The sequence below is a fragment of the Natator depressus genome, chromosome 3 (genome assembly GCF_965152275.1).
Source record: "Natator depressus isolate rNatDep1 chromosome 3, rNatDep2.hap1, whole genome shotgun sequence".
NCBI classification, from domain to species: Eukaryota; Metazoa; Chordata; order Testudines; family Cheloniidae; genus Natator; species Natator depressus.
In genome coordinates, this window is record NC_134236.1 from 17,559,102 (window position 1) to 17,574,941 (window position 15,840).

General features: G+C 42.3%; 1 protein-coding gene across 2 annotated transcripts in view; it reads right to left on the bottom strand.

Annotated features, from left to right (window-relative positions):
• RCAN2 (regulator of calcineurin 2) overlaps positions 1-15,840 on the bottom strand; it is a 171,510-nt gene that overhangs the window by 80,272 nt on the left and 75,398 nt on the right. The window contains exon 1 of one of the 2 annotated variants that reach the window (XM_074947478.1): positions 5,047-5,321. The exons of the other annotated variant lie outside the window; for it this stretch is intronic. Coding sequence (XP_074803579.1) covers positions 5,047-5,133 — 87 coding nt within the window. The 5' untranslated portion in view covers positions 5,134-5,321. Of the gene's footprint in view, positions 1-5,046; positions 5,322-15,840 lie in introns of those variants that run through there. 2 annotated transcript variants of the gene reach the window in all.

A 15,840-nucleotide genomic window follows, 5' to 3' on the forward strand; every position in this document is an offset into this window, starting at 1 on the left:
AATGCCTTTCCCTTGGCTATCTCAAAGCTCTTTAAAAACATTAAATCTCCCAGCATCTCTATGACTTAGCCAGTTTCACGACTGGAAAAAGTGAGAAACAGAGAAATGAAGTGACCTGCTCAAGGCTGCCAAACAGATCAGTCTCAGGGGAGAACTGCTATCACTGTCCTTGCACTCCCTGAATGTCCCAAGTCTAGAAGTGGTGTCAGACTGCTAGACTTTCCAAAGGGAGAGCAGCAAGGGAAGGGCAGAACTATGGCCGGAACCCCTCCATGCTTACATCCAATAATGAGCTGGGATAGGAATATGCACACTGTACCCTGTCTAAATGCAGATAGCACACCTGGCTCCAATGTGCATTAGCCCAAAGTCCCCAGAGCCAGTCAGACTAGCCCCTCTTTGCTTCCCGTAAGCGCACACTATGGGTTAAATACAAAACAATGGCCGCTCTACATATACAGCAAAGCTTTTTCCTATCATTGAGATACCTTCCATATTTCACACTGTACCATAGCTGTGGTGCACACAGTAGGCTCATAATCCTTTATATTAATCCATTAATATTTATTATTATTTGGATTGTGTGGTGCCTAGAGACTTCAACCAGGGATCGGGCCCCATTATGCAAGGTGCTGTACATAGATGGAATGAAGAGATTCCCAGCCCGGAAGAGGTCAGTCTAAGAATCTCTCAATTGTAACTTTAAAAAAAAACCTTCATTTTTATACTACTCTCTCTTTTCCTTTTTCACTGATTTCTGAAATCTCTCTTCCAGAAATAAACAAGATTTTCATTAATAAATATATTTCTTGCTTTTGTAAAAATGTCTCTACAATAAAATGACAACCTGAAGGCATTAAAATAAAGTAGAATTCTTGTTATATAACTGAACTATGTAACTTCATGAGCAGAAATGTGTTTGACGTTTCCATCACTAGTATTTCTATTTACCTATTTTATCTGTCTAACAAACAATCTTGGGTGTTTCTCCTTGATATCTAAGCACCATTAATTCTGCATCAGGAAAATGGTAACATCTGCATTAGCCTAATCTGCTCTCTGAAATGTCATATTTATTATTCAGAGGGCCAATTTATACGAAACAAAGGGGACAGGTGATTTAAACCTATGATTGGACAGCTTAATCTATTCACCATGGCTCTCTGGGCCTCAATTCAACACTTTAACTGTGGGTTTAATTAAATGAGATGGGCTAAGTTGACACCACCCAATGTCCATTGAATGTAACAGGAGTCTTATTGCTAAAACTTTCCTCGCTGCTGTGGAAGATTGACTCCTAAATGACTGCTCGCCCATATTGCAAAACCTAATGAACTACCACATACCTTATAAGAAAAGTGTCATCCGCTATCTGTTCAAGTTATTATTGAGATAACGTGCCTTTCGGAGACTCAGAGAGATAGCTCCCTACAGTCCAGGGTTCAAGTAAACAGCAATATGTAACTCCAAGGAGATGACATAGATTCCTGGGACTCTGTCTGCTAGCAGCTCAGGGAGAGGCACACTGCCCCGGTAGGGAGGGAGAGCCAGCAGAGTCCGCTCAGCAACCAGTAGGGAGGGAGGCCCTCCCAGGGAGAAGCCATTTGGTAGTCAGGCTGGAGCCAGCCAGGAAAAGGGCAGGACTGGCTGTGTGGGGAAGCTGGTGAGTCCTAGGCCAGCATGCAGGGTTCCTCCTGAGAACAGGCCTCTAGGGACCTGACAGCGGATCCCTCAGCTGGGTTTTTTCCTTCCCCACTGATGATTCCCAATTTGTAGCATTTGCTGGGAAACTTCCCAGCCAGGTTGAGTTCACCCTCCAGCTCCCTAGGTGAGACCAGTCACCACATGGTCAGCTCTGCTTTGTCTGCTAGTCCAGGGAAGCTGCCTGCGGAGTGTGTGACTGGAGGCTGGGCTAGGAGGCTACCGTTTGGGTGTTAGTGTAGTTGTGTAACCTACACCTTGAGCCCGGCACGCCTTTGTGGTGAGGGGAAATCCTGGGACCGACGCAGCCGGATTCCTGCCTGAGGAGGACCCCCTGCCAGCAGAGAGCAGCCCCTCTGCAGTGACTGAGTCTAGAGTCATCTCCGAACCTGAGGATCATTCATGGAGTTTGTGAGTGCACCATCGTTTAGTTAGTTAGTCAGGGAATTTGTTCTGGGGACCCCCTACTCCCTGAACTGTGTCCTCAAGCCAGGGATTAAGGGTTTGAGGATTTTATAACCTGCTGCGTATTACACTTGTGGATGGATTTACCACCTTCTCCCACTTGTGAGTCCTTTGGGCTATACTGAACCCAGTCAGCCACGCTGCTAAACCACTGCAGAGAAGAATTTTGTGGTCATAGGTCATCAAGGGCCCCAGCAAAGTATGCATACCAACAGGACACTAATTTTACATTTGCTACATCAAGTCACGGGTATTTGCAGTGTGGGTACCGGTGACCCTAAAAATAGTGTTTTACCCTGTTATGTTGTATTTGTCTCCTGTTTAACATAATTATTGTGTTGAATATATTTTATGTGTTTGTGTTATTTCATGGAAGTCTCCAACTATCTGGCAAGTAAATGGGGATTACTCTGTAGTTAGAATTTTCCGCCCATGCTGCCCTGGTGACCCTGCCAGGAAGGAGCAAGGGGGTGGAGGCACCACCAAATAATTTCATAGGAATAAAAGAAAGAAAATACACCCCGCTGAGTGGGTGGCGGGATCCAAAAGAACCCAGACCTGTCCATCAAAACCTGTAAGCGGATTGGCATTAAAGGAGGTAACCAGGTGGAGAGGGGGCACTACAAATACAATAGCGGGCAATCTTGCAGTGCAATAGCTTAAACCACAGGAACACCGAATTTCAGTTTCCCCCTTTGCAAGTCAACTTTAAGGCATTAATGGCATTGGAAAAAAGGTGTTGTGCCAGTGTTTGCTTCCCCACCCCCGAATCACCCTGCCCATGTGCCCCAAAAATGATTTTTTAACCACAGAAATACTGCAATGTCAAGTCCTATCTATCTGTCTGTCAAGTTTTATGCTGATGCCCATCACCATAGTGTCTTAGATCCTTCCATGTAAAAATCAAAGGCAATACCGAAGTCCCTAGCAGAACTCAGAGACCAGTCTCCCCTGTTTTTGCTGGAAGTTTCCTTGGAGGACCAAACAGCAGCAGCAGTAGCTTTCTCCACCTTTTAAGTGTCAGGAATGTTAATTTTTTAACAAAGAGTCTTTTCTCCCTGCTCTTTGTTCAGATGTTTGAGTCAAAGAAGTTTTCAACAAAAGCAAAGAAAAAACCATGCATCTAAACAGTCTGATACATACTCCCTTCCCCTCTCAATTGCTGAATTGTGGATCCATGTGCCAATTCCTTCAACATCTCCTTAACCAGTTTGCTCTCTTTCACCCCACATTCCTCAGCCAGTCTTCCTGCATGATACTACTCATGCTGAGTCTAATCCAACTGCTACTGAAGTCAATAGTAGTCTTTCTGTTGACTTTTATAAGAGCTGGATTGGGTGCTGTCATTATTGTAGTACAAACAGGCTCTAAAAATAGCACCATAATTTTATTGCATAATCTGTATTCAGCATAAAATTCTATAAGGTGTTAAAAGGCACAGTTCACTCTCTTGTGAGTCCCTGTGAATACTTCTTAAAATTCCAAACTTCAGATCTATGATGTTTTTAGATGAACAAGCATAAGCACAATCAAACATGTCCGTATGCACTGCACCACTTCAACTACAGGAAACATCTCAGCGCTGGCATGAGTGTTGTCAAGCACCCCTGAAATACGCATCAGCAACTGGACTTTCTGAATCTGTTCGCTAACTGTAGCAAAGCTATTGCATTTAAAAAGAAAAAAAGGACAGCCTCTTGAATTAAACAGCCTCATGCTGGTAACACATGAGCAGCTGTGCACAGTGCACACAGTACCACCTGACCGCACAGTAACAGAGCAATACAATGTTAAATAAAGAGCACAGTCTGCTGGAAAATGACGACTGGCCAAATTCTCAATCCTTTACTCACACTGGTGTGCAGTTACTCACACAAGTATGTCCCATTTACTTCTGTGGGACTACTCATGTGGGTAATTAGAAGAATGGGTTCAAATTCTTGCCCTAAATTAGCACACACCCTCCCTTTGTCCTCCTTCACCTTCCAAAACCGGAAGACTAGTGCACTGTATTCAGTTGTTTGTATCTGTGTCCTCTAAATAAGATGCTACATCTCACTGCATTTTACCTCTGAGCTCTGTGAGATGATTTGTGAAAGTCACACTTACAATTCCTCTTTCAAAACTTAATTTATTGGGGTTCTCTTTTGGTAATATAAGAATAAATGAAAAAGATAATTAGTTTAATCAGGGAGCAATTACCCATGACTATTTGACAATTACTGCAGAAAATCAAGGATGACGAGTGTAGCATATTAAGCCTTAGAATCAAGCTTTGGTTTCAGGTCATTCATATTATACATATGTTGCCCAGCTTTTTACATATAGCTACATTGCGGATGCACCAGAAATACTCACTACACATTTTAACCCTTTAATAAAAGGTACTACTTGATTGGACTCTAAAAAAGGAATCATGAAGACCACAATAAATTGCTGCTACTCAATTGTGTGGAAAAAAAATGAGCCACTTAAAGCTAAGACACAAACCAATGCACGGTTTCCATATCTGAATTGTCAAGCAGAAATTGGTATTTTGACAGCTTAGAGCTAGGAGAGTGATATTGGATTAAAAATACCTTTGAGAAATTAAAAATGAGTCATTTTTGTTACTAAGATGAAACATGCAGGCTTCAGTTATGCAACATCTTTCCTGTATCATTAAATGGTAAACAGAAGGCTGTTCTGTTAGCGTATCAAAACCTAATGAAAAGCAATCATCAGTCTCTCTCATTTGCTGTAATTAAGATATCCATGCACGGCATGTGTTTTTACTAGAATTTCATCTGCCTACTTCTTTTAAACTGCTCTACACCAACTCCTATTACTCTCAAGGCTCTCACAAGAAGGATCTGTAACAAACAGATTGCAGGTGCATACCTTAACCTCTTGATTGGTAAAAATCTCCACATCCACCACACAGGCAACCAGAGTGGAGACATCACAGTCCATGCTACGGGCTGGCATCCCCCCCTCTTGTACACAAAGAGTTAGGCGGCCTCAGAGTTATGAATGATGAGAAAGCCTGATTCAGTACGGCTATTGAACAGTCCGAAATTCTGCTTTCAGGGCTGACGACAGCCGTAAGCCTCCGAAGCAGACTCTTTGCACTGAACTGAGTCGCTCCTTGCTTCTGCCTAGTGCACCCACCAACTGAGCAGGCACAGCCTAGTAACAGCACTATTCCATCTCTCCTGGCAATGACATCACCACAAAGACTGACATAAGCTAAATCTATTTTTTTTTCAACCCTTTTATCTCCGGGCAGCGCAGTGGATCAAATTGAACATGATTATGTGTTAAGTCTGAACTCGGACTGAATCAATTCAGGCAGAATTCGCTGGCAACTGAGTCATAGCTGTTGTTTCAGCTGAGTGCTTATGCTGGCAAAAAAAGATCTCCTGACACTGAAAGCTCCACTCTGGGTGTAAATTAATTCAGCATTTAAAGCAGTCAAACATGGGGACGGAAGATTTTATTTATTCTACCTTAAAAATAAAAAGGGGGCGGAGGAGGGAAATGAGGATGCCAAAGTGTGTGTTTGTTATTGTACGGCTTATGCTAATATTCTGATGTAGATTTTTTTTTTTTTAACAGCTGCATCTTTGTACTGGAAAAGCTACAGAATACAACCCCTTGGAGTGGAAGGTGGTCCAGCCACCTTGCAAGAGGTGATTTGCACATTGCAAGACTGGATCCTGTATCTGTACACACAGATAGCAATAACTAAAACCAGGTAGTTGTAAGGGCTGGCTGTATGCAAACAGGAATTTGGCAACCTTCTCAAAAAACAACTGGAAGGAGAAACACACTCTTCAAACGAAGACTCTTCACTGGACCACCGTTATCTTACCCACCCTTACAGTTGTTCCTTAATGAACATACAGGGGCAGATCTTCACCTGGTGTAAGTCAGTTTAACCGCTTTGAGTTCAGTGAAGGAAAGCTGATTTACCCCTTGTCGGGGGGTTGAAGTCTGAACCTGGCAGCACTAGTGGTGGTGGTCTGGGCTGTAACACCCCGTGGCGAGAGTTAACAGCCAGGGGTAGGGGAACCCAGGCCCTCCCTGCTCCTCCAGGTTCCAGCCTAGGACCATGTGAATAATAGCTCAAATATGTGATCTAGGTGCTTGGTGCCCTTACGCCTGTTTCCTGGGCCACTTCCTACCCTGGCTTTGGTTCCTCAGTCAGTGACACTGATCTGTTTCGGGATTCCTCCTGGAGTTCTCTCTGATCCCACTCCAGAGAAACTTCCTCTATCAACCATGCCCTGTTATTCCCAGTGTCTGTGGGGTGAAGGAACTATGGTGGCTCGGCAGTGGGGACTGGTCTCAGCTTTGTAGAGCCCTGATGGCTTCTTTGCAGGAGCTGGCAGTGCATGGCTGCTCCCCTGTTCTGTCTGCCCAGACTGAACTGAGCTGCTCCCTTTGCAGCTGTGCCTCCAGTATGAGCATGGCCAATGGGAGCGGCTGGGTAGGGCCTTCGGGGCCCAGAGCTGTTCTCTAACTCTCAGCATACGCCCCAGCACACACCTGCAGAATATCTAGCTCAATGGGGTCCATGATTAGAGCTCCTAGATGACCCAGTAACACAAATAGACTTTATCACCTTGACAGGTTTCAGAGTAACAGCCGTGTTAGTCTGTATTCGCAAAAAGAAAAGGAGGACTTGTGGCACCTTAGAGACTAACCAATTTATTTAAGCATAAGCTTTCGTGAAGTGAACTGTAGCTCAAATAAATTGGTTACTCTCTAAGGTGCCACAAGTCCTCCTTTTCTTTTTATCACCTTGTTGAAGTAAAATATAAATGATAACTAATCCCATAGTTTGTGGCAATATTTCAAGTTGATTTTTTGTTCCTGAGGTTTTTATATTAAAGGGCAGGTAACGTTTCGTATCTGTGTTGATCCATAAATAACGGCCACTGCTGGCATATCTGCTCAATTGAAACAGTTTTTGTTTTAAGCCTAAAGGCAAGATTCCAGGATAAATCAGGTTCACAGACAGAAAGACAATGAAATTCCAAATTAAAACACATTTTGGGGAAAATAAATGGTTCTGTACCAAAATGCTGGATTTGAATACCTGCAACAAACTGTCACACCAAATCCATCCAGTCCAGTATCCTCTCCCTTACAGGGCCAGCACCAGATACTGTGCAAGAAATCCCACAGTAGTTAATTATAGAGCAACCTGATCATAGATGAAGTTTCTTCCTGACCTCCATAGTTTGTGGTTAATTATTCTACATCAGGACATAAACTAATATAACCTTCTAAAAATGTACCTTATCTAATATAAGGAGGATGTCCCCACTACTACAGTTATCTACTCCTTTTCTGAATTGTCCTCATCATTAATTATCCTTTCTTCTTTGTACTGTGATAGTGCTTGGGAGCCCCAGTCATGGAACAGGACCCCATTGTGTTAGATGCCAAACAAACACAGAACAAAAAGACTGTCCCTATGACAAAGAACCTGCAATCCAACTACTGTATAAGGCAACAGAAAATGGGTGGATACAGACAGACAGACAGATTGGGGAGCTGAAGGAAATGAATGAGAATGTTAGTATGATTGGCAGCAGTCTCAGCACACCAGCAGTTTAACTGTTGTTGAGGTTTTTTTTGTAGGAATCATGACTAAAGAGGTTTTTAAGAATGGAGGACAACAGGGTGGCTATCTGGATGTTTACAGGGAGCTCCTCCCAGGTATGAGGGGCAGCATGGCAGAAAGCACGAAGATGCTCATTGAAGGCTGGCATCATTGGCTGATCCCAGGAGAGAGTTGGCATTTTGATAGCAAATGAGAGATGATAGGCAGAATAGGGATAAGCCATGGAGGGCCTTGTAAGTGAACACAGCTACCTTATGTTTGATGTGGTGGAAAAAGGAGAGCTAGTGGAGAGGGACAAAGAGTGGTGACATAGTCAAAGCGACAGGCTATGAATAAGATCTTTACAGCAGCATATTGAATGGATATGAGCAGGGCAAGATTGGATTTGTCAAGGCTAGAGAAAAAGGATGTTGCAGTAATTGAGATATGAAATGAGACAGCCTGGAGAAGAGTTTCAGATGCGTGGATGGATAGAAAATATATATGAGAGACTTCTAGAGAGATTATGCAGAAAAAATAGGCAAGATTTAGCCTGGATGTGAGGATCTAGAGAGTGGGCCAAGTCAAAGATGATGCCCAGGTTATGGACCTGAGTGACAGGAAGGACAGTGTATTGGCCACAGTGATCTAGAAAGGTGAAGGGGCAAGATCCTATGGAAATGAGTTCCACAGGTTATGTGTTGTGTAATAAATTACTTCCTCTTAAAAGTTTTAAATTTGTTCCCTTTCAATTCCATAGAATGTCCCCTTGTCCTTCTATTATGAAAAATCAGTAAATAGGAGCTCCAGCTGACCACCTCTATCCTGTTATTTATTTTTGTACTTCTATCATACCCCTATTATACATTTTGTCTCTAAACTGAACAGTCCCCCACACAAGGGCAGCTTTCTGTGCCTCTAACTATTTTAGTTTCCTGTCTCTTCTTGCCTATTCCCAACATATTCCTAACACAATCAAACATCTTGTATGGTTTTTGACCACCACCACATATTAAAATGCTTTTACTGAGCTGTCTACAGCATCACCCAGCATTTTTTTGCTTTTTTTTTTGGCCAAGTGGTTACATTAATATAAAACCCAGCAGGGTTTATGAGTAATTCAACGTACTTCTTCCAATGTGCATTACCTTGCATCTGTTAAAACTAATTTTCATCTTCCATCATGCCCCGCATTTATCCAAGCTTTGTTAGGCCTCTCTGAAATTCTCCTTACAGTCTTGTCTGGTCTTAATTAACATAATTAATTCCAGATCATTAATGTATTTACTTCAGTTTGTATAAGAATAAAAAACTTCCACGGCCAAACTCCCACAACCAACTATGGCCAGGTAACAGACATCATAAGATTTCAGCCCCTATTCATTTAACCCATAAACTCTCCAGATATCACACTTCTAATGTTCGGAATGGTGGTAGTAACACAAGGGGATAGAGGCATTTCTCAAGTTGACTTGTCCCACGCCACTGAAGGCTTTACAGTGCAACATCTTGAACTCCATCTGGAAACCATGAGACAGCCAATGTAATGAAGTCAATGGAGTTGCACCCTCTTACCAGATGCTGAATGAGTCCCTCTGTCATTTCTCCTAGTTCCTTCCCAACATATTTTGATTAGTCACTTGAAGTTTCCCATAAATATTTCTTGCTTTGCCCATCATAAAAATTGTGCACTGATGTAGATGGGTACCGTGTGTGGATGCTTCAGAGGTGGAAATTAAAAGAAAATGAGACCTCCTATGAAACTGGTCTGGGTAAGGGCAGTCAAAAGATTTATGCTTTTATGAATGCCCTTATGAAATCATCAAATAGGCTTTAAAACTTGCAGTATTGCTGAACACCAAAACTCTAGGAGCCCGATTTCCACCCCCCCCCCCACACATACACCAGTGTGATTCCACTGACACTAATGGAGCCATTCCTGATTTACACCAGAGTGAGAGAAGAATCATGGCCAAGCCTTCAGACAGAAGAGCTCAGACAACAAGAAACAATGGAAGATCAGCTCTGTGGGACAGAGACCATCTTTCAGGCCTTGGTCCATGACTGGGGCTCTTAGGCACTATTGCTATACAAATAATTAATAATATGAAAAAATGATCACAGTTGCAATTAAATCATAAGTTGATAAACCTAAGCAGTGCCTAGAGAGCTTAAGACCTGAGACCGAAAAGTGTTTAGTGCCCTCAACTCTTACTGAAGTAAATGGGTCAAATCCTGAGGTCCTCAAACAAACTGCCCCTGATTTGTCCCTATGGGAACAGAAGGCACTCAGCATCTCTGAGGAGGTAGCTGTATCTTATCAGATCCAGTTCTCAGTACCAGTATCAGATACACAATACCTGGGAACTGGAAATATCTGCAGTTGATCATTCATGAACAGGTGCAACAGTGTCTCTCAGGATGTGACAATTGTGCACATTATTACGAATGGTGGTAATACTATGGTAATGCCTAGAAGCCCACAGTCCTGGACCAGGATCCCATTTGCTAGGCACTCTGCAAACACAAAACAATAAAATGGTCCTTGCCCCAGCTGTCCATCTGGGTTTTGAATGGAATCGCACAAATGGACCATGGAGTCTTTCAGGTGTGTGTCAGAGCACACAATTAAGGATTTTTTCTCCCTCCGACTACCACTCACTCACTGCAAGGGACATGAGGGGAGAGCAGAAGTTCATCAAGCTCCCTGGCTTTCTTGCACATAGGAATAGATTTTTATAAATGATCTGTTGCTTTCCCCCCAAAAGTCCAATCATCATAAATATTAAAAATACTCCGGCTTTATCTAGATAAAATAGATAGTAGATATAAAAAGGCATTGTGTGTGTTATAAATATCAAAACACTGAACTGGCCCCATCTTGTAATAATTTGTTTACTGATGTTGTGATAAATGAAAGGGGGGGGGGAATAGCTCCCTTTTATGGACACTCAGCCAGCCAGTAGCTATAAAATCTTAGTAGCTGTTCTCTAATTGCTCTATCTGTAAAGGGTTAAAAAGTCTTACTGTGATGCATAGGTAAAAGGAAGTGAGTGGGCACCTGGCCAAAAGAGTCAATGGGAAGGCTAGAACTTTTTAAAATTGAAACAAGGCTCCCTTTTTGTCTGTCTGTTGTTGTTCTCGGGGAGAGGCAGACAGGGAGCAGTTAAGCTGTAAGAAGCTTGGGGCCAGGTATGAAAAATCATCAGTATCATACCTAGAAACTACTCCTCTAAAACCCCAGAAATGTAAATAAATCAGGAAATATCTAGAAAGACGTGATTAGGTTTAATCCCTTTTATTCCTCTTTATGGCTTGTGGACTCCTCTGCGCTAACCCCAGGTGCTTTTGTTTTGCTTGTAACCTTTAAGCTGGACCTCAAAAAACTATTCCTGTTGCTTAATTCTTGTAGTTGCTCTTTTTAAATCTAGCAGTAGCCTAAGTTACCAGATGTATTATCTTCCTTTTGTTTTTTTAAATAAAATTTACCCCTTTTTTTTTTTTAAGAACAGAATTGGATTTTTGTGTCCTAAGAGGTTTGTGCACATTTTGTTTAATTTGCTAGTGGCAACAGCTGGTTTCCTTTGTTTTTCTTCTCAGCTCTTCCCCAGGGGAGTGGGGGGTGGAAAGGGCTTGAGGGTACCCCACAAGAAGGAATTCTCAAGTGAGCCTTCCTGGGTTCTCAAAGGGGTTTTGCACTTGGGTGGTTGCAGCATCTACCAATCCAAGGTCAGAGAAAAGCTGTAACCTTGGGAGTTTAATACAAGCCTGGAGTGGCAAGTATTAATTTTTAAAGTCCTTGCAGGCCCCCACCTTCTGCACTCCAAGTGCCAGAGTAGGGAATCAGCCTTGACAGATGTACTGTTTATTGGTGAGCAATGGTGAATTTTGCTCTCAATTTCATTAATTTTCTTTTTTGTGCAATTCTTTTCTTGTTGAGGGCAAGGACATTTAACTGATTCTTCTTCAAAGTCAGCTGCATTCTTTAGGATCAGGATGTGGGGACAGTATCTTCTTGGCATCCATAAACACACCTCTGAACCACTCTTGAGCCTTCCCCATACTGAGAGGATGGGTTCACTGTTGGCTAAAACACCAGCCCAGAGGCCCTGCCCCACCCATATTCCCAAGCACAATGGCCAATGAACGTTCCAGACTGAATTATTCAATGAAGTCTCTTTTTAAGTTGCTACATGTGGATTCTAACTCTGCTGGGATATGACCTTTTCCTAGGCCAAAAAGCTTCAGATCCAAACCCATTAGTCAATTTTCCAGGAATGTAGTAAATGGCTAAAACCATAATAAATTAGGCCCTGGAAAAAACCATCTGTATGGGACTACTTTTGCTCTAAGTTTTGAAGTATTATCAAGCTTGAACAAATTTCCAGAGGCGAGATACTTTTAAAGGAAGACCATCAATAAAGAAGACATCAAATAAAGCATCTTTAAATTTTTTCAGTGATGCTAACTAGATAAATTGTATGTCAAATCCAAATCTTCTCAGGCCAGAATATATTAACTGGAATTTCATGGTAAGCAAGCAGCAGCTGTGTATCCAGCACCTACAATACCATCAATCTTTGCTAGCTGCAACTGTCCCTCCATCCAAAGTTCCATTGAATTGTGGCTTGACGAGAACACTGAAAAAAGCCCCTCTCTGCTCCACCTCCATTTTAAACAAATAATCATGAGGCTTTTTGAGTGTTTCAGCTAGAAATACTTGGTATTTCTAATCATTAGGTTTTGAGATTTACAACAGGTTATAGAATTTTGACTAGGAAAAAAAAAAAGCTTAGTCAATGCTAAAATGATCTCCTGAAATTGATAAGTTTTTAGCTACAGGAACATTAGAGCTCGCAAAATCCTTAGCTACAGGGTGCCTTGGCTGTCATTGAATTTTGGAAAGGGAACCTTTATTTACGGTAAGAAATGTTTAGCTCTTTTGCAGCTCAGGAAATTTCTCTTATGAGAGCATCTCTAGCTCTCCAAACCTACTTTTAAGATGAGTGGGGAGCAAGAGGAGAGGGAAAAAGGAATCTGGTAGTCCAAGATTAAACACACACATACGCACACACGGAAAAGAGGTCCTCCATAAAACAGATGAGCAACAATCAGAAAATACAATCTAGCCAAGGTCAAAAAGCACTTTGGTACTTAAATAAATGGCGATGTCCCTAGGACCACTGATTCTGCAGTCTCATTTAGGAATACAATTAGTTTTCAGCTCTGAGGCAGAGCTGTGCAATTATTTTCGTTAGTTATTTGTACTGTAGTAGCACGTGGGGTCAGTGTCACATTGTGTTAGGGACTGCAACTACAGAACACACAGTCTTTATCCAAAATGGCTTATACTGAAAGGCCCCAATCCTGCAGATTACATGCCTATTTATCTTTACACACAAGTAATCCCACTGACTTCTGGACCTTGGGCAAGTCATTTTGCCGCTCTGTGCCTCAGTTTCCCCATCTAGAACACAGGGAGGATAATACTTCCCTACCTCCCAGATGTACATATTAGCCCAGTAGATTAGAAGGCTTTCTGCTTCTTTTCATTTTTACACAGCGATTCAAAAGAAAGGAAATCAAAGCGCAGTTATTAGCTCAACCTGTTGAGCATGTGTTACGTACAAGTTCACTCCGCAATACCAAAACTGAGGGCTGCCTAAAAGTGAAGTGAAATCAAGGCTAGACCTTGGTTTTATGGGGAACTGTGCCACATACGATACGTAGCACCTCCGGCAGATGCTCTCACCGTCAGAGGACTGTGAGAATGGTTTACAAATCGGGGGTGGGGGAGGTATAAAGGTGCTTGTAACAGCAACAGAGTTTGAAGGATTTTGTGTGAAAGGGTGGTCAAATGGGCTTCAGGAATGGGGACAGTGGGGGAAATGAGCCTTTTCAATTAATCTGGTAAGGCTGGAGAGCTAGGAGTCGGCAGCAGGCCAGCAGAATGGAAAGGTTCTGGGTTGATGGCGGGAGAGGTTGTTTAAAAGAAAGGTCTCCCGAAACACACATGGTCTCCAAGGCTAGAGCCAGCCCTTAGTGAAATCATGAAAAGAAATTAAACTGGTTATGTTCCTAAAAACTACGGTTACTACAAGCCATGGGTGTGAATGCCTAGAACCCTGAGTGCTCAAAATCCAGATGTGAATGTTACAGCGCAGGCTCATCTCTACCTACAAACAGCCCCTCCGCCTCTTACCTTTCAGTACTCCAGTTCAGAGTTTTGGTTTTACCCCAGTACAGTTAAAAATAATGACTGAAACAGCACAGGATGTGCAGGTCTTAACTGCATTTGAGATGTCACTAGGACCATCAACAGCTGCAGGAGCTGTCCAAAACCCTAAGGATATAAACTAGGAGTCATGGTAGGTAAAAAATTACTTCAGTTCACTTTGGGAGGATGGTTTTGGTTAAGGCACAGGACTGGGACTCAAGAGGCTTGGTTTCAAGTCTTGGCTGTGCCATAAATATCCTACATGACCTTTGGGCAAATTATGCAGGCCAAGGTATTCAACAGGAGGTCAGCACGCCTTTCCTGAATCCTTTGTCTTGTCTGTTTCGATTATAACTCTTCGGGGCAGACGTTGCTGTAATTTTATATATATTTGTCAAATTCAAATGTATTGATGAATTCTGTTAATGATTGGGGATCTAATTTTTTTAAAATATTTATTTAAAATCACTTCCATTTACTTGTGGCTTTGTGTCAGCCCTACCCATTAAGGATATTTATTTAACATGTCTTTTTATTTTCATTGTCATTTGAGATGCTTTCCCAAGGCAGAATGCCCTTGACAGAGGTTGGAATACCAATGCTCTCAGCTGTGAGAGACCTTATCTACTAACTGCAGCTCTGCACAGGATATACAGGTGAGAGATTTAATGGCCCTTCTGAGAGAAAACAGTGCTTACTGACAAGCCAGCAAAATCAAGCCAGCTCAAGGGAAAAAGATAAACTATCAAACAGGACAGCGAAGACCACCTAATGAATCAGTGAAACATTAAATACGATGCTGCATGTAGTCATTCGGTCATTGCCCGAATATTTTAAAGGGGAAGGGGGAGATAAGGGATTTATTTAGTTTCAGGCATTCTTAAATGCAGATGTTCACTTCTCCCATTGCATTCATGAAAAACAAATTGTTCCCACTTTACATTTAGCACCATCAGCTATCCACCCTCACCTCCATTCAAGGCAGAGAGAAATATCTGCCCAGTTAGAGAATTAGGGCATGGCTACACTGGAAACTTCAAAGCGCTGTTGTGGGAGCGTTCCCGTGGCAGCGCTTTGAAGCGTGAGTGTGGTCGCGCATGATTGCTGGGCGAGAGCTCTCCCAGTGCTCTTGGTAATCCACCTCCAAGAGGGGATTAGCTCCCAGTGCTCGGAACCTGTTTACAATAGCACTTTAAAGCGCTCTGACTTGCAGCAGTCAGGAGGGTGATTTTTCACACCCCTGAGCCAGCAAGTTAGAGCACTATAAAATGTAAGTGTAGCCAAGCCCTTACAGATATAACAGCAGAGGTTCTAGATTAGTGTTCAGAGCACAAAGGGATTTTAGATGACTTGGGAACGTGTAATGGAATATAAAGCTCTCCCAATGGCTCCAAAATGGGGTTTGAGGTTTCAGCCCAGTTCTAAGTAGAGAAGTATTCACATAACACAAACTGCTACCCGAATGACACTAAATAGCAGTGTTATTGGCAGTCTCAAAGATTCCAAGGTCAGAAGGGACCATTGTGGTCATCTAGTCTGACCTCCTGTACAACACAGGCCATAGAACTTCCCCAAATTCATTTTCCAGAGCAGATCTTTTAGAAAAACATCCAATCTTGGTTTAAAAATGGTCAGTGATGAAGAATCCACCACAACCCTTGGGAAATTCTAATGGTTAAATTATTCACCATTAAAATCATATGCCTTATTTCCAGTCTGAATTTGTCTTGCTTCAACTTCCAGCCATTGGATAGTGTTATACCTTTCTCTGCTAGATTGAAGAGCCCATTATTAAATATTTGTTCCCCCGTAGATACTTACAGACTGTAATGAAGCCACCCCTTAACCTTCTCTTTTTTAAAAT